The sequence below is a fragment of the Phyllopteryx taeniolatus genome, chromosome 7 (genome assembly GCF_024500385.1).
Source record: "Phyllopteryx taeniolatus isolate TA_2022b chromosome 7, UOR_Ptae_1.2, whole genome shotgun sequence".
In the NCBI taxonomy this organism is placed as follows: domain Eukaryota; kingdom Metazoa; phylum Chordata; class Actinopteri; order Syngnathiformes; family Syngnathidae; genus Phyllopteryx; species Phyllopteryx taeniolatus.
This window is the reverse complement of record NC_084508.1, coordinates 18,376,135-18,399,778: the sequence shown is the minus strand read 5'-3', so window position 1 is coordinate 18,399,778 and position 23,644 is coordinate 18,376,135. Positions and strand designations below refer to the sequence as shown.

The 23,644-nt window shown below is 41.3% G+C and overlaps 1 protein-coding gene across 3 annotated transcripts in view; it reads right to left on the bottom strand.

Moving 5' to 3' along the window:
• Positions 1-504: 504 nt before the first annotated feature.
• The window catches only part of kdm4b (lysine (K)-specific demethylase 4B), a 60,413-nt gene continuing 37,273 nt past the window's right edge, over positions 505-23,644 (bottom strand). The window contains exons 11-22 of one of the 3 annotated variants that reach the window (XM_061779119.1): positions 21,979-22,139; positions 21,733-21,853; positions 20,796-20,956; positions 18,287-18,491; positions 17,291-17,367; positions 17,089-17,144; positions 15,735-15,843; positions 11,656-11,844; positions 8,873-9,049; positions 8,579-8,698; positions 4,653-4,745; positions 505-2,468 (exon numbers count right to left, since the gene is read on the bottom strand). In XM_061779119.1, coding sequence (XP_061635103.1) covers positions 1,860-2,468; positions 4,653-4,745; positions 8,579-8,698; positions 8,873-9,049; positions 11,656-11,844; positions 15,735-15,843; positions 17,089-17,144; positions 17,291-17,367; positions 18,287-18,491; positions 20,796-20,956; positions 21,733-21,853; positions 21,979-22,139 — 2,078 coding nt within the window. In that variant the 3' untranslated portion in view covers positions 505-1,859. Of the gene's footprint in view, positions 2,469-4,652; positions 4,746-8,578; positions 8,699-8,872; positions 9,050-11,655; positions 11,845-15,734; positions 15,844-16,994; positions 17,145-17,290; positions 17,368-18,286; positions 18,492-20,795; positions 20,957-21,732; positions 21,854-21,978; positions 22,140-23,644 lie in introns of those variants that run through there. The other 2 variants (XM_061779121.1, XR_009789335.1) reach the window with 2 other exon arrangements.

Genomic DNA, 23,644 nt, shown 5'->3' with positions numbered 1-23,644 from the left:
AAAAAAAAAAAAAAAAAAAAAGATCAGTGCCAAGATATTCATTTTTGTACATGCAGTTATGGTCATCCTGTTTCTTAAGGTGGCACTTTAAACATGTAGGTATGAGTCGTAATGTTTAAAAATATGATATTCATATGTTTTCAAAGGCTATTTTTGAACGATACATTCTTTATTGTTCCTAACTTCAGTATAAGTGGATTGTGACTTAGCAACAATAGAGAAATGCAATTCCTAAGGTGACAAAGTCGAGAACCAATGCTCTTGCCATCCCTGGCGCCATTTTGTAGCATCCAAAATAACCCAATGGGCGTGATGCTCTAAGCTGTGTTTCCATTTTATATGCCCCTACATATTTTCCATGAAAATCTTTACAAATTTAACTAGCTTTGTGGCATTTGAATTATGAGGCTCAACTTTATCAAACTCCATTTCCCTTTTTGGTCTAAGGATACAAACCAATTTGACACCAAAGGTACACCATATAGACAGACACAGACAATCTGGTGACAAGCAAGCCACTTTAATCCCTATGAAATAAAGTTTCTTTTCACGGTTTCATTGAATTTGGACACAAAATTCTCTCAGTTATGACAGGTGTGTGTGGGGTGTTCATGTTAGACATTTACAGATTTCAATCACAATACACAAGACTTGTGCTATGAACAAGGTGAAAACAGGAAAGTGAGTCCATCAGTAGTTTAAGATCAATGCAGCATAAATGGTCGTAGAAAACGAACGTGTAGGTGCTGCTACAAAGAGTGATCTGCCCAAGACAGCCTGTAAAAAATTTAAAATGGCCAAGTTTGCGACTTCAAATCAAAAGATGAACTAGAAAAGATACAGTACATACTATAATCATACAACACAGGATTTATACATTGCATTTCGACCATCATGATACCTTCGGGTTCCCATGTTTATACAACGCATTTACTAAAAGTATGTGATTTTAATGGACTATTTCAGCTAATAGATCCTGTTACATCGCTTGAGGATTCTCAACTAATTCTCTTTCTTTAGCAGTAAAAAGCCCTCAACTATATTGATTTTGTGGATGTTGGAACCCTGAGACTTGTTTTGCAAGTGAAAAGTGGAAGTCACCCAATGACCATTAAAAAATGGCAATACATACATGGTCCTTTTTATTTATTTATTTATTTATTTATTTTTTAAACTGCTGTAATACATGTTCACAATGCATTCTGTGGACTGACTCTTAATATGTTTCGTCTGATACACTTCATTCAATATCTAAGACATTTAAATACTGACATTATTAGTAATACATTTTAAATCCATTTGCCCCCATTTACCTCTTGCAGGAAAAAACGCGAGTGAAAATGTTCTGTGGCGACTTTAGTTTCAAAGCCACACTTGGCTCGACTGAAAAATAGATATATTTGTTGCTGGTAACTTGTACCTGTAGAAAAGAAACAGTTCTGTACAGGATGCCCCCTAAACAATGACGATTAGCTTCCTGTCCCAAATAATGTGCGCCTTCCTTTAACAAACCTTTGCAACGAGGTACTGAGTTGATACCACCCAGAGACAAAACAAACAGAAAAAAACTTCTGAAAAACTGCCACCACCATCAACAACGACAACAATAATAATAATAATAATAATAATAACAATAAAAATAGCAGAAAAAAATGAAAGAAGCCCCTTCCTGTTTAGATGATGCTGCTAAAGCTCGACTGCAATCCAACCAGGTCAAAAAAGTAACGTGCATTAAGAGAGTGCTTTCATGTTTTCGAGAACTGGTGCCAACATATGTCCAGTAATGCAGCACTCACCAAACTTCTCCTCTATTAGCATCCATCCCATTGGTGTTGGTAGTAGCGGAGTTGAGCTGTTATCTAAAACAGAGTTCCTGGCCCCTCATCCTGAGGGAAATGTGAGTGCAGGAGGGTCTCCATGTAGGAGACGTAGCCGCTGCTCGGCATGTAACTGTCTGACATGCTCTGCTCGGGTGGGGGCAGAGGCGGGGCAGGGGACTGCGCGGACAAAAGGGGGTCGGAGTTCAACTGGCAATGGAACGGGGTGGACTGTGGCGTTAGCGTGGGGTCCGAGGCCAAGTTCAACTCTGTCAAAACGTGGGACAAGGCACCGCCTGTGTCCATTGGAGCCTCGGGAAGCATCGGAGTAGCACTGGGGGGCGTGGACACTACAGATGAGCTCATGCTGATGCGGGACAGAAATTGTGGGGCTGACAGATGACTCGTGCTGCTAAATTGCGTTGATGCCGGTGCTGCTACAGGGGTGGTCGGCTGGGCCGCAGATATCGTCACCATGGGGGCGTTGGTGCACGGGGTAGATGTGGAGGGCAGGGCCTTGGTGGTGCACGGTGCATTGGTGGTGGAGGGCACGGCCTTGGTGCGCGGGGTAGAGGTGGAGGGCAGGCACCGGCGCTTGGCCGCTCCGGCTCCATCTGCTAAAGAAGTATCCTCCTGGGATGTAGGTATGGCCTAAAACACACACCCGTGCAGACTTTAGGATACAATGCATCCATCCTTTCATTTTCTCTACCAGTCTACCAAGTTTGGGCTTGTATAGAAACTAGAGCAGGGGTGTGGGCAAACTATGGTGCAGGGGCTTCTTCTTTCTTTCCTTCTTTAATCTGGCTCACTGAGTATGCACGTAAATTGATCTATAATCTTTGTTGCATTAATTTAACCATATTTTTTTTAAAATGATAATTTCAATAAGTAATTGCTTGATTCATTTATCGCAAAATAAAATGTAAAACAAACAATCTCATATGCATTCACTGCCGTAGACGTTTATATTGGTCAACTGGCATTTTTACGGCCATCGACAAATATATAATATATAAAGTATAATTTTCAATGGAAAGGCGTGGAGGATGGTCTCGCCCAGTTAGTCAGTGAATATCAAGTTTGCAAACCACACGAATGATGAACAGATACCTGTAGATGGCAGCATTTCATTACACAGCTTTTGAGTAGAAATACAAATTAAGAGTGTGAATTACGGCTTGTCCCATCGATCGTGAGGGTGAGAAATACCAACATGTTAGAAGTCGGACAAGTTTAGGCTTCTCAAACTCGAACAGCGTACGTATACAAGTACACCTCAATAAATTAGAATAGTGTCAAAGGCTTAATTAGGTCGTTCAATTTAAAAAGTTAAACTACTTAAAGAGATGTATGACACACAAAATTCACCATCTCTAGGAACAAGAATATTACTTAAACAATCAAGAAACAATGGAATTTTTTTATAATGTACAAATTGGGCAGAAATTTGCTCTCTAAAAAGTGTTTAATTAATCTATATAATGTATGAGTACTGAAAGTACAGAAGTGTATTGCTGCCACACCAGAAAAAATAAAAAAGGTTCAGTATCAAGTTATAACGTGATAGTTTTCACGTGAAACTTATCACGTTATAACGTGATACTGAAGCTTTTTGATTTTTTTCTGGTGTGGCGGCAATATGCTTCCGTCCCGAAATAAATGAACTTTTCTGCCATATTTTAATTTATTGAGATGTATGGTATAAAGAGAGTATGTCTCATGATCGGTAGTAGAAAGTGTGTGTCGCGATCGAAAAACGACGCAGTTCGTGGAGTGAATGAGGAATGCCATGTAAAAAGCCAATGGAATTCAACTCGAGCCATGTGGTCAGTCAGCCTCGCTCACGGCACTTTTCATAGTTATATATCTGTAAATAAATAATTATTTTGCGTTTAAAAGCCCTTTCTCACTCTTGTTTTTGTTTTAATGTTTGATGTGTCACAGCCCATGTTCTACTACTTTTATTCTATTGAATAAAAATAATAACATAGAATTATTCTATGTTCTATTACTAAAGACTGGAAAAAGGTAATAAACTTCTTTCAGGTGAAATAAGAGAGTCTACTTTCTTTTGGAAGGTTTGGTCTTTATATTGGCACAGAAAACAATGTTCTGGGGGTCTCGGAAGATCGGTCCAAATGCTTTAAAACGCTTGACAATAAAGGGAACTCTGCTTTGAAAATGGCTAGTCGTGAATGACTTAATAATAAATAAAATTAAAAATCAAAACTAATTATTTTATGATAAAAATGGGCTGTTTTATATACATTATTTCACCTTTTCTTTATCTACAAATGACCCGGCCCATCTGTCCGTTTAAAACAAATCTAATGTGGCCTTTCCGCACTAAAGTTTTCCTATCCCTGTGCTAGACCTTATCTAAGCTGGTTTTATTGTTGTTTTTTTTGAGTGAGAAGCAGGTATAACGTGGATTAAATAAACCCATCATTCTGACTGTAATTTACACTGAAAAATACAAATTGTGGGATCGTGGGAGGAAGTAGGAATAACTAATTAATGTCTTCAAAAGTACCTGCAACATGATTATTGGAGGAGACATATTGTGCAATCTTTTCCCATTTTAAAACAGCTTCCAGGTGACTTAAAAGGTATCTGACATTCTGCCCTCAAAATACACTAAGGATAAAGAAGTACAGCACAGTTGATATCCACTGGTTGAAATCAATCCTTTTAGGCGGGTAGCGGGGGCCTCTTTCAAACTTGATGGCTCGGCAGGCACTCCAGCGACCCAACTATTTGCATACTAACAATCAAAATATAATATGTCCTCTTCAAATCAAAGCAAACAACCCCCTTCAGAGGGACACTCACAAGACGAGTTCGGACCCTCTTGGGCAGTTCCTGGTCCAGCAGATGGAGCTCTGATTGTTTTAGCAACAGCTGACTTTTGTCCTGAAACTCAACCTGGGAAGATCATAGTAAACTTGAATGAATCTGTTGGCTTCTGAAACACTATTTCATAGTACAAAAGGTCCATCAAGAAGTAGGCACAGATATTATTGTTACATAATACAAGTTATCTTAAAAAGATGGTTGCAGTTGAGGTCAGGCCTCACTGGCTTCAATGTAACTCAAACCCTGTTAAAACTAAATTAAATCAACAACATCCATCCATATTTTTTTTTATACCACTTGTCCCAATTTGGGTCGCAGGTGAGCTGGAACCTATCACAGCTGACAATGGAGAGAGGCGGCCCTGGACTGGTTGCCAGCCAATCACAGAGCACAGAAAGACAACCATTCACACGCCCATTCATGCATACTGTACATTCACACAGAATTCTAGATTCTCCCTTAGCCCAAGAATCTTCTTTAAGGGATGTGGGAGGAAGACTGATCTGGAGAAACCCTTGCATGCACAAGAAGTTAGAATTTGAACCATGAATCTCAAAACTGTGAGACAGACGTGCTAACCAGAATCAGAAACAGAATCATCTTTATTTGCCAAGTATGTCCAAAAAAACACAAGGAATTTGTCTCCGGTAGTTGGAGCCGCTCTAGTACGACAACAGACAGTCAATTGACAGAGAACACGTTTGAGACAAAGACATTGAGAAAAAACAGTCACTGAGCAATAAATGGTTGCTCATTATCTGGTAATACCGGTACATTTTATTTTATTTTTTTTTTACAATTGTGCAAAAAGATGCAGAGTCCCCTAGCACTTAGAGCAGTTTGAATGACTAATATTGCAATAGTCCGGTGCAATGACCATTGTGCAAAGGGCGCCGAGACTTCAGCGAGTAGTGAGATAATCTGGGACAATGTTGGTTGTGCAAATGTTGCAGATACTCCTCAATCAGTGTGCAAATGAAGCAGATGTTACTCTGGCATGAGTGGCCAGTATTGGTCAACAACAGATATGCAAATAGATAGTAGTGCAGCGTGGCAAGACTACTATAGTGAGTGCACGAGTAATGTATAAATGGCCCCACAGAAATGTGACAACAAACTCAAGACAAAAAAATAAATAAAATAAAAAAAACAATTGCCAGCATGTTGCAATGGAATTGTAGGTTAGGAGTTTAAGAAGTTGATTGCAAGAGGGAAGAAGCTGTTGAAATGTTTGCTAGTTCTAGTTTGCATTGATCGGTGGCGCCTACCTGAGGGAAGGAGCTGGAAGTGGTGGTGACCGGGATGTGGAGGGTCCGAGAGGATTTTGCACGCTCTTGTCTTAGTTCTAACAGCGTGCAAGTCCTCAAGGGTGGGTAGGGGGGTACCGACAATCCTTTCAGCAGTTTTGATTGTCCGTTGCAGTCAGAGTTTGTCCTTTTTTGTAGCAGCACCAAACCAGACTGTGATGGAAGAACACAGGACTGATTCAATGACCGCTGTGTAGAACTGCCTCAGCAGCTCCCGTGGCAGGCCGTGCTTTCTCAGAAGCCGCAGGAAGTACATCCTCTGCTGGGCCTTTTTGAGGACGGAGTTGATGTTGATTGCCCACTTCAGGTCCTGAGAGACTGTAATTCCCAGGAACTTGAAGGTCTCGACAGTTGACACAAGGCAGCTGGACAGCGTCAGGGGCAGCTGTGGCGAAGGATGCCTCCTGAAGTCCATGATCATCTCTACAGTCTTGAGCGTGTTCAGCTCCAGGTTGTGTCGGCCGCACCACAGCTCCAGCCGCTCCACTTCCTGTCGATATGCAGACCCGTCACCGTCCGTGATGAGGCCGATGACAGTGGTGTCATCTGCAAACTTCAGGAGTTTGACAGCCGGGCACGTTGAGGTGCAGTCGTTCGTGTAGAGAGAGAAGAGCAGCGGAGAGAGGACACAACCTTGGGGCACCCCAGTGCTGATGCTGCGTGTGGATGAGGTGGTCTCCCCCAGCCTCACCTGCTGTGTCCTGTCCGTCAGGAAGCTGTAAATCCACTGGCAGATGGCAGGCGAGGCGCTGAGCTGGAGAAGCTTGGAGGAAAGGAGTTCAGGGATGCTGGTGTTGAACGCTGAGCTGAAGTCCACGAACAGGATCCTCGCGTAGGTCCCTGCACTGTCGAGGTGTTCTAGGATGAAGTGCAGTCCCATGTTGACTGCATCATCCGCAGACCCGTTTACTCAGTAGGCAAACTGCAGGGGGTCCACCAGGGGACCTGTGACGCTCTTGAGGTGGTCCAGCACGAGACGTTCAAAGGACTTCATGACCACAGATGTCAAGGCGACAGGCCTGTAGTCATTTAGACCCGAGATTGTAGGTTTCTTGGGGACTGGAATGATGGTGGAGCGTTTGAAACAGGATGGTACTTCGCACAGTTCCAGAGATCTGTTGAAGATCTGTGTGAAGACTGGAAGGAGCTGGTCCGCGCAGAGTTTGAGGCAGGATGGGTAAACATGGTCTGGGCCTGCCGCTTTGTTAGTCTTTTGTTGTTTGAAGGTGCGTCTCACATCCTGTTCGCGGATGGTTAACGCAGAAGTCGTTGGTGTGATAGTGGTCGGTGGTGCGGGCGGGTGGGTGTGGGGTGTGAAAGTGTCCTTTTCAAATCTGCAGTAGAAGGTATTCAAGTCGTTGACTAGTGTGCTATTGTTCTGAGCTTGGGGGGATCGTCGCTTGTAATTTGTCAGCGATTGGAATGCATGCCAGACTGATTTAGAGTCGTTAGCGCTAAACTGTTTTTCCAACTTTGCTGCATAGTTCCTCTTTGCAATGTTAATTTCTTTAGTCAGCTGGTTTCTAGCGCGATTATACAGGGCCCTGTCCCCGCTCTGATATGCGTCCTCCTTAGCTTGGCGAAGCTGCTTAAGTTTGGCAGTGAACCACGGCTTATTGTTGTTGAATGTGCGAAATGACTTTGTTGGTACACACACATCTTCACAGAAACTGATATAGGATGTGACAGTGTCCGTATATTCATCCATGCTGACAGCTGAATTTTCAAAGACACTCAAGTCTGTCCAGTCTAAACAGCTTTGAAGTTCCATCTTTCCTTCATTGGTCCACTTTTTCACTGTTTTCACTGTAGGCTTCACGCATTTAAGTTATTGCCTGTATGTCGGTATTAAGTGAATTAAGCAGTGATCAGACGAGCCCAGTGCTGCACGAGGTTTGGCACGGTATGCGTTTCTTAGCGTAGTATAGCAGTGGTTCAAAATTTTATTTTCCCTGGTAGGACAGTCGATGTGCTGCTTGTATTTAGGGAGTTCGTGGTTGAGTTTAGCTTTGTTAGAGTCCCCGAGAATAATGAGGGATGAGTCCGGGTGTTTTTTTTTTATCAATTTTGTTGACTTGTTTGGCGAGAATTAGCAGTGGGGCGTTCGTATTAGCTTGAGGCAGAATGTACACGCCAGCCAGTATGAATGATGCAAATTCACGCGGCAAGTAGAATGTTCAAAAACAGCGACTCCAAATGCGGGCTGCAGTGTGTGCTGAGCTCCGTGACGTCCGTACACCATTTCTCGTTGATATAGAAGCAAAATCCCACCACGAAGATTCCATGCTTGACAACAATATAGAATTATACATAGTATTATGCCCACCGCTGCATGCTTAGGATGGCAGCAACGAGTAGACTTGGGCGCTTGTGCAACTTGGCCAGGTGGCCGACTATTTGGCCGACTATTGGCTTTAACGTCATTTAGCTTTTTTTGCATTCACAGACTAGAATGTTCAAATTTTACTTAAAAAGTTCCTGCGCAGTTATATAAAGGTGTTAAGATGGGGACATTCTTTTTCTCCCAAATATGGACCTTTAAGTTTCCACGGACAAATTCAGTATTATCAGGATAATGTGTTTGTTCTTATTCACCTGGTAGACCTTGTGGGTGTGTTGTTTGACAAAGGAAGCATTGAGGTCCTGCCCATCAGCCGTGCTGACCACGATCAACTCCCCAACATCAGGGGGACCTCGACAAAGGCAGTCATGACTCTGAGGGAGAAAGGAGACTGATGAGAGGTCATCTTCCAGCGGACCTGATTCACACAGTACGGTGTTCTGCTTTTTAGGTCCAATTGTATGCCATTTTATTTTGTACTTTTTCCAAACAGTAACAATGACACTACGTTGGTTTAGGAAACTTCAGTTTGTCTGTAAGGCACTCACTGTTATGTTTTCCGGGTAAATGTTGTCACAGTATGAGCCGTCGTCAAAGTTGACCTCGTAGAAGGTTTGTGATGCCATGCCGATGATGGTACAATGGTAATACCAACTATCAGTGTTGCGGCCAATTACCCTTTGACCCAGGGTCGGGCCCTGGGGGATTTTTGCCGGCGTTCGTGGCTGGGGAAATAAAATACAACATAATCAATGGAAATAAAATACAACATAATCAATCAAAAATACACTCACTCCTGACTTCATTAAATACAACAGAATTTGATTCATTGTCAATGAGGCATTCATTCAATAATTTGATTATTGTAGTTTGCTGTAGTGTTGAACTAAGATTTAATCATGCAGGTGATTCGTGACTATGTACATTTCGAAATGAGCTACTCAAATTTGATCTGTTTTTAGTACAAGATTTTCACAGGGACATATAATGTCTGCCCACCCATCAAGTGTGAAATTAAGGAACAAAGTAAATCTGTATTTGCCAATTTCTGCAAAAGTTTTTGTGAGCAAGCCATTTTGAATTGGGATGTCACAATTAGGAAAATTTAATAACATCCCCCGATTTTCTCTGGCCATGAGATCTGCCATTGTGAAGCGACGGGGATATGTTGGTTTTGTGCAAGCACCATTCATTTTCAGTCTGGATGCGAAAGAATTAACATCTTCTCTGCAGGGCATCTGAGAGTCTCTAATAACACCGCACTGTTGGATTTGTTGCTCATCAAATATAGGTGTCGATATAGTTGCTAAATAAATATTAAATTATATATTAAATTACATTTTGTAAAATAATTTGATAATTGTAGGCGCGTTTCCTAATTAATACAAGATGTCCTAGCGGATCAGCTCTTGTCACCGATGTTACGTGTGCTTCGAGGTTCCGCTGGTACCGCAACCAGGGCCACGACCCGCAGCACCTCAAGGAGAAAATACAAAAGACCAGTGCAACAAATACGACACTGAATGATCTGATGAGCAAAATGTTGCTTAAACGTAAGAGTAGCAATAGAGGATGTCCACTCCAGAGCTGTGTATAGTAGCCAAATATTGTACTCAAGTAAGAGTACTGTTACTTGACAATAATGTGACTCAAGTAAAAGTAAAAAGTAGTCCTCCAAAAAAATACTTGAATAAGACTAAAAAGTACACAGTGAAATAATTACTCATGTACTGAGTCAATAGCACAAACAATAAAAACAAAAAAACATTTGCAATTTATTGCACGGTGTTTTAAGTGTGCTGAAATATCCACGTTTGGGCAGACAGTGCCAGACAAATACTACAATATATGCAAGTTGTTGTTTTTGTTCGTCTAAATGTAAACGAGGAGCGCGCCGTTGCCTTCATGGTAACGACGACCATCCCATAATGGTGGCCATTTAGGCACGACGATCAGCTGGGCTGGTTTATCTAGTGTGAATACCCATGTCCAGGAAACCCAATAGAAGATGTTGTGTGAGGTCATGACACTTTCTTGTTTCATTTGATTGGTGTATTAGACTTAAACGTCACTAGCGCTTAAATTAGATGGCGCAAACAACGCCCAATGCGGAAGTTGAAGTTGTAGTCTCACGCACAAAATAGTTGATAAAGAAGCAATATCCATCCATCCATCCATTTTCTTTACCGCTTATCCTTACTAGGGTTGCGGGCGTGCTGGAGCCTATCCCAGCTATTTTCGGGCGGGAGGCGTGGTACACCCTGAACCGGTCGCCAGCCAATCGTAGGGCACACAGAAACAAACAAAAATTCACATTCACACCTACGGGCAATTTAGAGTCTTCGATCAACCTACCACGCATGTTTTTGGGATGTGGGAGGAAACCGGAGCGCCCGGAGAAAACCCAGCCAGGCACGGGGAGAACGTCCAAACTCCACACATGCGGGGCCGGGATTTGAACTGTGAGGCAGATGTGCTAACGAGTCGCCCACCTTGCCGGCTAAATAAGCAATAATTAATAAATAAAAACAGCGAGCGACATTTAGATCATTGCAATCGAGTAAAAGTACCGTTACCGCTAGATGCCAGGTTTCAAGGAGTACGAAACCGCCTATGACGAGAGCGACGGCGACCCCCCCCCCCCCAGGAAAAACTCATCAGATCTCTAGTCTCACGGAAATGGCCTATTTTGAGTTCAAAACGGCGAATTTTGGCAAACGATTTGCATGCATGAAAATCAATGGAGGTCAGGCCAAGCGAGGCCGGGGCAGAGCGGGGCCAGGCCGTTCTAGAAAAGCTGTGTGTTTGTGTCTTTATCCTGTTGGAAGACCCATAACCTGCATCTGCGACCAAGCTTTCTGACACTGGGCTGCACATTTCAGTCCAGAATGTTGTGAGAGTCTCCTTATCTCAGTTGTTTATTTTTACTTCAATATGAAGTAAAAAATATATGTTTGTCAATTTAGTTGTAGTACAATCTCTTAACTGTAGCTTTCTGCTACCTCCACAAAGGTCACAGTGTTTGTTCAGTTAAAAGTCAAACTGTTGCTCTTCAGAATCAGAATCATCTTTATTTGCCAAGTATGTCCAAAAAACACACAAGGAATTTGTCTCCGGTAATTGGAGCCGCTCTTGTACGACAACAGACAGTCAATTGACAGAGAATACTTTTGAGACATAAAGACATTGAGAAAAACAGTCAATGAGCAATAAAGGGTTGCTAGTTATCTGGTAATGCCGGTACATTATTTATTTATTTTTTTGACAATTGTGCAAAGGATGCAGAGTCCTCTAGCACTTAGAGCAGTTCCAATGACTAATATGCTCTTACCTTTGGAATCAACGTTTTATGCCTGTGACAGGTGACAGACACAACGTAGGGCCAGTCGGCTGGTGTCATGACAACTCCAGCAATTTGGGCGCAGGTAACGTGAAAAGATGTTGCGCAGTTCTCCTCGGAACACTGGATGCAAGCACCGCGGTTCTTATTGTCACTCTTGCCATAGCAAAACACGCATACCTATGAGAACAAAAGACAATGAGCACAGTGTCAATTATATGGTTATGGGGATTTGTCACTGCTACCTTGTGAATTCAAAGTTTTTCTATCTTGACGTCCTTTTGGGAGTCTTGCATCAGCTGCCCCATCTCAGCTCTTGCACAAGTTTGCAAATACCCCTTGGAGAGCATCCATTCTACAAATTGCTTCATTTCATCCTCACACTGGCGTATTAAACCCACCCCAAGTCTGCCATAATTCTGGCTTTAGCGGCAATTCGACTACTTGTAATGAGTCCCTATTCCAGGAGCAAACCTTTTCCAATCACCAGAAATGTTTCACCACCTTTGATGCTTTATATTTGCCTCACACAACAGACAGGCAGCTTTACTTGTACCTCGATTCACATTTAACCGGAAAGTAAAATAGAAAGACAAAATGCCAGCATACAACCTGAAGGATAAAATGAGTACCAGAGGGGAAATGTGTCAGGTCATACTGAGTGATGTTTTCAATACAATGCATTGAGTACCTGCAGGTATTAACAATAATTATGTTACGGCATACTATCATGATGTTCAGTAATAAATGGACTTGATACATTATCCTGTTGTGTGACCCCATCATTTCTCAAAGACTATTATTCATTTTCCTCTCGCTTTCTCACACATTCACACTTGTCAATCCCTCTTTTTGTGTCTAACAGGGTTTTGAAAATTTTTAGAGTGGGTAGCTGGGCGCAAAGCCATAAAATAATTTCAATTATTATTTTCGTATTGGTGCAGGACATTTAGATGTCCAGGTAATATTCCAAAGCATTTTGTGGTCAGATTTTCCTCCAACATCTATAATATAATATATAAGTCCTTCAATATCTTTTCTACAAATCAGAGCTTGACACTGTAGGAGAATAAATGTAGTTGCACAATAGTCAAATACCGTAATTTCTCATACAGAATGTGCATATTTTCCTCCAAAATTAGCCAAAAGTCAAGAGTGCGTATTATACATAGGTATAAAAACAAAGTTAACAAATTCCTACACATCAAACTAAGGGACACGAGTGCAATATATGCAATGGAATATATAGTGTCTATACATACAATTTTATACATACAATATTATACAATCATTATACATTAATCTGAGAATACGTAGAATCATATTATTTTACAGACGAATCATTTATCGGAGAAAAAGCTCTGGAACTTTGATGAAGAGACGCGCTACTTTAATAAGACAGATGCTTACCCCTCACCTGCTCAAGTCAGTGACAACAAGGCAAGTCATCAGTCGCGATGCGAGACTCACTCGTAGTGAGAAATAATCCTACATGAGTTACCACACAACAAGATGAAGAGGGGGGATAAATACACATACGGTATAGTAACACTATTTAGGGGATACAATAACTGACATAACACAACATTCTTAACCATTTACAACGACGCTTGGCATGCTAGGAATACCTCCGACGCTGCACGGTCATCGTTTGCGCACTTGAAAACGTGGCAGTTTGGTATCAGAGTTGGTCTGCGGCGGAGATGTTTTTAACTACTTGTATCAAGTTGTTGCTTTAATAAACATTTTAAAACAATTGCAACTACTGTGCTATATAGATGAATGACCACTTAAGAAATTACGTGATGATTACATAGATATAAACAAGTTATAAGAGTTAAAAACATCTCCGCAGCAGATAGCAAGCCGCCATGGTTTCAAGTGTGTAAAAGATTACATCACCGCGCAGCTTCGGAGGAATCCCCAGCATGCTGAGTGTCACTCTAAATAGGTGTTAAGAATGCTATGTTATGTCATTAGTGTTAATTATTCCCTAAATAATGTTAATAGACCTTATATACGTTTATCCCCTCTTTATCTTGTTGTTGTGCTAATTAATGTTTGATTATTTTATACCACGAGTGAGTTTCGCATCACGACCGATGACTCATTGTCACCACCTAGAACAAGCATTTGGTTAGTGTTACTGATACGTTATATACCCTTTGTTGGCAATGACGAAGGTCAAACGTTTTCTGTAAGTCCTCACAAGGTTTTCACACACTGTTGCTGGTATTTTGGCCCATTCCTCCATGCAGATCTCCACTCGAGCAATGATGTTTTGGGGCTGTCGCTGCGCAACGCATACTTTCAACTCCCTCCAAAGATTTTCTATGGGGTTGAGATCTGGAGACTGGCTTACGAAGCCAGTCCTTTGTTGCCTGGACGGTGTGTTTGGTATCATTGTCATGCTGAAAGACCCAGCCACGTTTCATCGTCAATGCCCTTGCTGATGGAAGGAGGTTTTCACTCAAAATTTGTAGGTGACCAAATACTTATTTTCCACCCTAATTTGCTAATAAATTCTTTAAATATCAGACTGTGATTTTCTGGATTTTTTTCCCCCCCCTCATTTTGTCTCTCATAGGTGAGGTGTAACTATGATGAAAATTACAGGCCTCTTGTCTTTTTAAGTGGGAGAACTTGCACAATTGGTGGCTGAATACATACTTTTTTTGTCTCACTGTATGTGTGTATTATATATAACGTATCCAATGTGGATGATCATTAACTATTTCTGGCATATAAAAATATGAACAGTGAGAAAGCCATAGTGTGCAAAATACATTGGTAAAAGACTTCCTTATTTTTGGGGTCCAATTTGGGGGTCACATTATACTCAAGAGCGTATTATACACGATAAATTATGGTAATAATAAAATGAAAATGTGCGTACATTTGAGATTATGGTTGGAATGTAAAATGAACAACTTCCAGTTGACCCTTAGTTGTCCATTCAACATTTTCAGTGCCCACAACTGTAACATGCCCCATATTTTCAAAAAATTAAAATAAAATAATGACACAATATTCTATATTCATATAGGTGGTGACTGGCAGAAAACTTGTATCTCCAAAATTATCACTTTTCAGGACCAAATTTGGACACGGGGGTTTCGGCCAGACGCCAGCGATATGTGATGTTGAAGCAGTAGATCTAAGAAGAAAAGTAAATTAGCGATAAAGAGCATTATCATTAAGTCCTTTTTTGATCATGAAAAATAGAAGCGCTGCTGTGGTTCAGAGCAATGAGCAAAACCAAGGAAATATCTGCATTCTTGAACAGCACAAATTCAAATTTGAAGAGGAGTCAAGTTGCTGAATATTGCTGGTTCTGAAGTTGCGTGTTCACATCTGATCAGCTCAGTCTTTCGAATCATTAGAACAGAGCTCTCCCTCTTATCTCTCTTGCTCTTGTAAGACAAGCTGGGGAAAACCTGCTTTGACAGCACTCAGATGTAAATGTCACCCAGCGTGTCTTTGATAGATTATTCACAGAATGGTAAAAGGAGAGCGGTAACATTTGTGATTATGCAGCAGCATGCAATGCTGTTGCCTGTGAAGTGGGATTGAATGAGGAGAGAAAGAGCAGAAACGGAGAAGCAGAGATTGAGAGAGAGGGAAGGAAGGAAGGATGGAAAGGAAGGAGACGTCAAGACGACGAAGTTATGTTAAAAAACAACAGCAATTGGGTAATTGTCCCCACCTTAAGAATTGATGCTGATCATTTGGTGGTTGGGCGTATTACATTTGAGTAGTCATCACCCCCAAGCACAATCACTTTACTCCATCTCTCACTCAGTTTGAAAAAGACACCACTAACCTATCCACAAAGGTAACCTGATAGATGGATGGCTACACAGTCAATGAACAAGAAAGATATGCTACAGTGTAGTGTGCATATGTTCACCTGAATAAGGGGACCATGGAACAGCAAATAAGGATATCACACAGCTGCAGTTAGCAATGAGTGCAGGAAGGGTGTTTATTCTATAAAGGGAGATTCTTCTCTCTACTGTCTATTTGATATTGCCTTGCTCGATAACATTTTCTGTTTTACATTAACTTACCAAATTTTTCCGTGTTTCTGGAACAGCACTGACGTCCACCGGCTCCCTTTCAATGACATTGATGAACCGAGCTTCAGCCACAGCAATGGCACAGATGATATGGACCCACCTGTTTCAAGAGCAGACGCAATAATAAAACTTTAAAAGGACCTCTCAAATACTATGAACATTTTCACTTATTCCACACTTCTGGACTTAAAAATGATGTCTGTATGCTCATTTTAGGCTTGTTTTCTGATGACATACAGTTGTGCTAATAAGTTTACATACCCTGGCAGAGTTGATGATTTCTTGGCCATTTTTCTGAGAAAATGAATGATAACACAAAAACCTCTTTCACTCATGGTTAGTGCTTGGGTGAAGCCATTTATTATCAAACAACTGTTTTCTCTTTAAATCATAATGACAACAGAAACTACACAAATGACACCGATCAAAAGTTTACATACCTGAGTTTTTAATACAGTGTATTGCGCCCCCCCCCCCTTAAGGGTATGTAAACTTTTGATCAGGGTCATTTATGTAGTTTCTGTTGTCATTATGATTTAAAAAGAGTAAACACAGTTGTTTGATAATAAATGGCTTCATCCAAGCACTAACCATGAGTGAAAGAAAGGTTTTTGTGTTATTCATATTCTCTGGAAAATGGCCAAGAAATCATAAATACTGCCAGGATTTGTAAACTTATGAGTACAACTATTTGATTCAGACAGATATTGGTCTGTCCACAAGCAACGGAAGACGAGCAAATTTAATTACTAAACTAGTATGTGTTCTGTGGCGGAATTGCCGCCTGTAATGTAAGTCTGGATGTTTTGTTTAGACGAGTGAAAATAGTGAAGTTAGATACATTTGAGTAGGTAATTTAATATAATAATAAGTTATTTACCGATTGCTCCAAAACAGACTGAAATTATTAGAAAGGACAGCCATTTTCCTTTTCTTGAGCAAAAGGTACACCAATAGAATTTGTTAGTGAAATATGGACCATCTGGATGCTATAGGTCCCTTCACAAAAACCTCTGTTCATACTATACTGAGGCTCTCTAACTACTACTGCCAAGACGTGGCAATAAAGTTTATTGTATGCGTTACATTGACTATTTCATACAAAAAGCTCAATTGGCTAACAAATGATACTGGTTTAAATAATGTCAGGTTTGACAGTTAAGAGCATGGAACAGAATATTTACATTTCCATTATTTCCTATGAAATGCTAACATAATTGGAGGTTTGTAAGTGTCCCAGAAAGGACTCACTTCGTCCTTAGGCTTTCCATAGTGTAGTGGTTTGGGTAGGACAATTGTGTTCTGTACTGTACTTGTTTTGGGTATGTGGCTGACCACAAGATACCTGTTGTCTATGGTAATCTTCAAAGCTCCTCCCCGCAAGTTGCAGAGGCAACACTCCTGAAAAGCAAAAAAATAAAAATACATTGACAGGACAGATACATGGATTAATTCAGATCATCTAATGTTTCATACATTGTCCTTATCAAGACAAAGTAACTTTGGTTTGTGGAAATTTGGAAAACAAAGTAGTATGCGACACATACCACTGCCCAGGCACCTGCCACACATCTGGAACATGTCCACTTTTTTTGGACTGTGTCGGGGTTGATACCAAAACAACCTGCAAGAGAGAGAAGCTATGTTATTTAGCTGAAAGCCCACTTCGGACAACAAGAACTAATGGCATTTTTAACATCCATCCATCCATCCATCCATTTTCTTTACCGCTTATCCTCATTAGGGTCGCGGGCTGCTGGAGCCTATCCCAGCTATCTTCGGGCGGGAGGCGGGGTATTTAACAGTTCTTCCTATTTCTTTTTCTCTTATCAATAGAAGTGCTGCCTCCCCCGTCTAAGTCCAGCTCAGCCTTTGACGGCTAATTAACTCCTCTTTTTGAAAGCTTTACTGCAGCTTAAGGGCTGACAAGAGCCGAGGAGGATGGTTGTGTATTTGTGACACTGCCTGAGACAGGGTGTGTTTGGTTATACATGTGTTTTTGCTGCGTATCAACGTACGATTTAAGCTGATATTAAACCATCTCTGCCAAAATTTCTCACAAATTTAATGTGAAGAAATTACATGGAAGAGTTTTTTTTGTTTTGTTTCTTGATCGTCAGCATTGACTGCCATGACTACTCCTAAGTGGAATAATCACACAAAAAACATCACATAACACTTGTGGTTTTCCATCAAAGGGGCTATCAGTCAGTCTGCCAAATTAGATGAGTCTTAGCCTTCCGTTAATGACGAAATTCATCATGGACAATATTCCAAGTAGGGTGACAAAAGATGGACCTCTGAGATTTTTACAAATCAGGAATGAAACAAATTCACTAAAGCAAGAGCTATTGAAAAACTAGAAACTGCCTCTGTGATGACTCCTGATACTGTACGCATCTCGCTTAGTCACGATGACACAAAATTAAACAGACATATGGCACATATGGTAAGAACTCTAACTAGAGCTACTTTACTTTGTACAATGCAAATACATTACGAGTGGTTCGCCTGGTTGTTTGGAATCCTTTAAGACTACTTACTGGCATGAACCTGCATGTTGCATGAGGAGCAACAAATCAAGACACTGGTTCCATCCTCCCCAATGTAGTTGCTCGTGGGGGGAGGCTCAGTGCTGCCTGTCCCAACACTAAAGCACATCTCAGGAACTATTGGGCGAGTTCGACTTCCAGGACGTGGAACATAGGGGCGCTGGCGGTCATTTGCATTGATGGGCTCGTGATGTGGCTAAAAAGACAGGAAAATAATATCAGCTTGATTTACCACACTGATACTACTGATTTGCACAAATATCGGACTTAAATATTCAGCTTCAACCTCTGTGTTCATGTAAAGAATAACAATATTGGCAGAAATAAAGTGTCATTGTGTAGTCTAATAATTTTTGCTTGATTGATTTAAAATATTAACGAGTTTGCTTTTTTAATGGTTTACTTTTTTTTTTTTTTTTTTTTTACATGGTGTAGAATGACATTCACTAGCAATGAAAAGGCATTTTGTGTGTGTGTGTGTGTGTGGGGGGGGGGGGGGTTGTGTTGTCAAAGCAAGTGCAGGCCACTGGCGGTGTGCAGCCAATGCGCTGCTGTAACCAATCATACCATCCAGGCATTCTGGACAATGTTGTTCTGTATTTACCACAACTTATGGCATACTTAACATGAAACTTAAATGAAGTCTGGCCTGTCAGCTTTAATTATAGTGAAGTCATTTTAAGAAAATAGACCCTTCACCTTCATGGAATAATAATTAAATGCAATAATTCATCAACATACAGGGAACGCCATGTGGTTGAAACTAGTGTACGCTTTGCCTGCTGTATTTGCGTAAGGCCTGCCGCACATTGCGCGATACGGTTTAACACGATTAGACGGGACTATCGCATAAAAATAAGAGTTGCAGACGCACCCCCTCTCATTGAGCAGATCTGATATATGTACGTCCTGAACAGGGAGTCTGTATAGCTGTTTGATGCTGTATATACAGTAAATTATACTTTATTAAACCATAAAAATATAGGTTGTTAAGGAAGAAGCGGGATGCTGAAGAGAGAAGACGTGGGCAAGAATAAAAGCGAGTGTGTGGAGATTTTAAGGGAGTCTCGCTGACTCCAATCATTTGAACGTACCTGCCGAGGTACGTGTCGTCACGTAGATTTTGGTCACAAGCTTCGCTTTTTCATCGACGGGCACATTATACATTATGAATATAGTTATGGACTGAGGCAAAGCACAATATTTGATGCCTTATCTACTATTTATATGGCTTGGGGCGGTGTAGCAGCCGTCAGGTGTCTTGCTTGCTTAAAACCCATAAATGTATTTTCAGCGTGTGCGAAAGCTTATGTGCAATTTGATTGGCTGTAAGCTGCGACGGGTGCGTCAGCGAATACATTTTTGAATGCAAAACCGGTTCGGATGTGTCGCTTGGTATTAGGCAGCCTTAAGCCTCGTTTGTTAAAAATGTAATTGTAAAAGATAATTGTGCAGATTAATTTTCACCTATGAAACTGCCTTTGAAAAGTAGTCCACTGGTTGTCATGAGCCTCCAGGGCAATCACCGCTAGTAGATAGCTGATAGAGCTAGCAGCCAACACCAGCGAGCGGTGCCGTATTATGCAATTTTATACAATCACAGCAATTTTTTAGCATATTAAATTAGCGATTGAATATGATTTCAGGATGGTGTTGTGTTGACGTTGGTGGCAACAGTATAGGATGGGAATATAAGGTGAGATACCAACTTGAAGGAATGCGAGCACAGCTGTCTCGAGTCAGCAGAGTCACATGTCCACCATTAGCTGGCTAAATGAGTGGATCTGACCCATGTAGCGTGCCATTGCTGAATATTTACCAAGTCTGTCTGGTTTTGTCAGTAAATAAGGAGAGATGGGAGGGCTGATAAATGTCACATTCACGCAAATTCACACACTCGCTAAAGTAAAAAGACACCAGCCCCCATAGGCGAGAAGATAATAATAATAAATACTTCATAGATTCAAACATACAGAATCAGGTAAGGATTTAAAATATAATGTTTTGACATATTGGGTTTAGTTCCCCTTTAAGAATTTTCTTTTCAGGGCTATATAAAATCCCCATTTCCATGCTACAATAACGTAACGCCTAATACCAGTGTCTGGCAATCTCCATCCATCCATTTTCCGTATTGCTTATCCTCTATAGGGTCGCATGCATGCTAGAGCCTATCCCAACTATTTTTGAGCGAGAGGCGGGGTACACCCTGAACTGGTTGCCAGCCAATCGCAGGGCACATATAAACAAACAACCATTCGCACTCACATTCAGACCTACGGGCAATTTAGAGTCTTCAATTAACCTACCATGCATGGTTTTGGGATTTGGGAGGAAACCGGAGCCCCAGAAAAAACCCACGCAGGCACGGGGAGAACATTCAAACTCCACACAGGCGAGGCCTGATTTGAACCCGGGTCCCCAGAACTGTGAGGCCAACGTGCTATACACCGTGCCGCCTGTTTGGCAACCTAATATGTAGAATTCTGCGGTGAAGTACCTTCTTGTATGGACAGAAGAGGGAGCAGACAGCACAATGTGGCTGGAGTACTGACACAGCGGAATTGAAGGCCTTCTCAGCCAAGAAGTTGCGGGAGCGATTCTGCCACAGGTGCTCCTGTTTCTTCATGCTGCTTTCCAGTGCCATGGGCGTTGAAAGCTCTGATAATGAATTGCATAACATTTAGAACCTGAAGTTTACTCATTTAAAAAAAAAAAAAAATTATATATATTTCTTTTATAGAAAATGTATAAGCATTTTTCAGATTCCCCAAAATGGTATCAACTAGTCAACATTCAGCAAGAAAAGCATTTTGTTTGGGACAGCAATTGAAGTATAATTGGCTGATGGACACAAATAGCAGAGGATTCAACACCTTGCTCTCAAAAAAATGAGAATCAATTTTTCAGTGAATCCCCTGAAGCTACTGATCCAGACAATTTGTCAGGATACAGGAAGAGCTCTCAAGTTTCCATTTAATTACACTTTTCTAACACCCATCATTTTCTGTTTTTCCTTGTCTTCCATCCACCCTTTCTGAAGGACAAGTCTCTTGTTGGGTCTCCGGTCTCAGATTTTAAGTGACTTTGAAAGCAGTTAATTGGAAGTCATGATCCCTAGATCACTAAGTGTCAGTCAGGATACCAAAACAAAACATGAAAAGGTAAAGGCTTACAGTTTTGAATTTATTATCCCTAAAGGGAGCTGTAGTCTCATTCATTTTGCTCGCTCTAGATCAATAATGGGGAAATCATCATTCTCTTCACTGCCAATGCTATATAGTGTAGCGGATGGAACAAAGAGCACAAGGAAAATCATAGATGAAAAATAATCTAAGTGGATTAATGTGGGTTAGTACTAATCAGGGACAAAGTAGCATTTATTCACTCTCTTTAACAGTAACAGTGAGATAAAAGTAAAATCAATGGCATGATACCTTTGGAACCAGTCGGATCTTGCTTGACAACAGACAAAGGAGACCGCATGGGAGGTTTGGTGAGGGGGTGGCGTCGGCTCTTCTTTACCTCTGTTGTCATCTTCACCTCGGAGTAGCTTGCCTGACAAACAAACGTTTTTTTGTTCCCAATGTGACAAACCAAGCTAGCATATTGAAAAACAAGCTTGTCTACGACAATCCATGTGATGCATTTAAGGATCAATATATTTTTAAGTGGTAAAATACCTGGTTGCAACTTATTTCCTCTGTGTCATCTGAGATGACAGACCGTGATGCAGCAAACTGTTCAAATGCTTCTTGAAATCCAGTGATGGCTTTACTTTTCTGTGTTATTTGAACATCCTCTGTCATATTCTCAGTCATGTTTTGCTGTTGGGCCTCAGGTTCTGGCAAAGATAAATGGGGGAAAAAAACAATGGTTTATTTAAATTAGGGCTGAATGATAAATGTGATTTTTTTTCCCGCAATACCGCGATTGCAATTTAATATGCAGTTACCTTTTCAAGGTCGTCTTCTCATATATTTCTCAACACAAGCAATAAATTAATGTGTATTACAAGAAACAATAGATTTATTATGCACTAATTGTTTAGTCTTATGCTAGGGGCAAATGAATGAATGAATCAATATGAAAGACAATTTATCTACTTGGGGCGGCGTGGCGTAGAGGATAAGTGTACGTCCTGCAACCAGAGAGTCGAGTTTCGTATCCCTGCCAGAGCACATGACGTCGTTGTGAGCAAGACACTTAACCTACATTGCCTATGAATGATGTTTGCTGGTATTTGTAGGCGCAGAATGCCAGCCACGATTCTGTCATACTGGCCCAGGGCAGCTGTGGCTACACAAGTAGCTTACCACCAGTAGGGTGTGACTGTGGAGTGACTGAATAGTATCTGCAATTGTAAAACCTTTGAGTGCCTATGCATTATTATTATGACTTCAACAAGAGTTATAAACTTACTAAATATTTTGACTCGCATTCTTGTAACATTCACCACGACAACTTAACGTAATTCTGCCAAACAAGTGTGGCGTAAACGTAAGTATTAGGGGTGTAACGATTCATTCATTATATCGATGTCTCAATTTTTCTTCCTAAGATCCAATTGGATCGATCCGTCCTCAGCTAGTTAGCCTTTCGGATGTATATATATCGATTAAATTCATTTTAAAAGGTAATCAATCGATTGCATCGATACTAGGAAATAACACAATGGATTTAAGCATGGCAGACTCTATACGGATGCGTGTGTGTGATTTTTAGCACTTTTAATGATAAAGACATTAAGCACGACTCGATTAAGTTTTTCTGCATGTGACGTTGCAGGGGATCATGGGAGTATCAAACAGTGTCGTTTTTATTTCTGGCAGTATTGAGTGGGGTGGTCTTGAGAAGCAAATCACATCTTCCATCATCTCCTGCAAAGTGCACCCCCCTTCTCTGCCCTGCCGGTCCTCCAGTTTTAATGCATATTACACCCGTCTGTGGGGGCAGGGCAGTGTCAGGCTGGGGAGCACATGCGACCAGGCAGGCGTTCTGGCACTCCGGCCTGCTCTCTGGCCCACCATGCCTTTATACCGCGGATTTCTAAAGCACTACATACATTCGCACATCCTTTGGGGAGCTGGTTGGCCTGGGTTGGGGTGACGGTTGCTGATTATTATTGCCCCGTGACCATCACACCAATCCCATTCCATTCTCCCCAATTTTAATGCACGACACCCCAGCACACAAAGTTCACGGTACAGGCATAGTGGTTGCCAGTCAGGGACTTAGTAACCATAGTAATAGGGTGGGTTCTAGATATTCAATCGCTCGCTGGCTTGGCCCCCCTTGCAGATGGGTGGTTGGGGTGTGGGTAGGGGGGCACCCTTCCTCAAAGTGCTG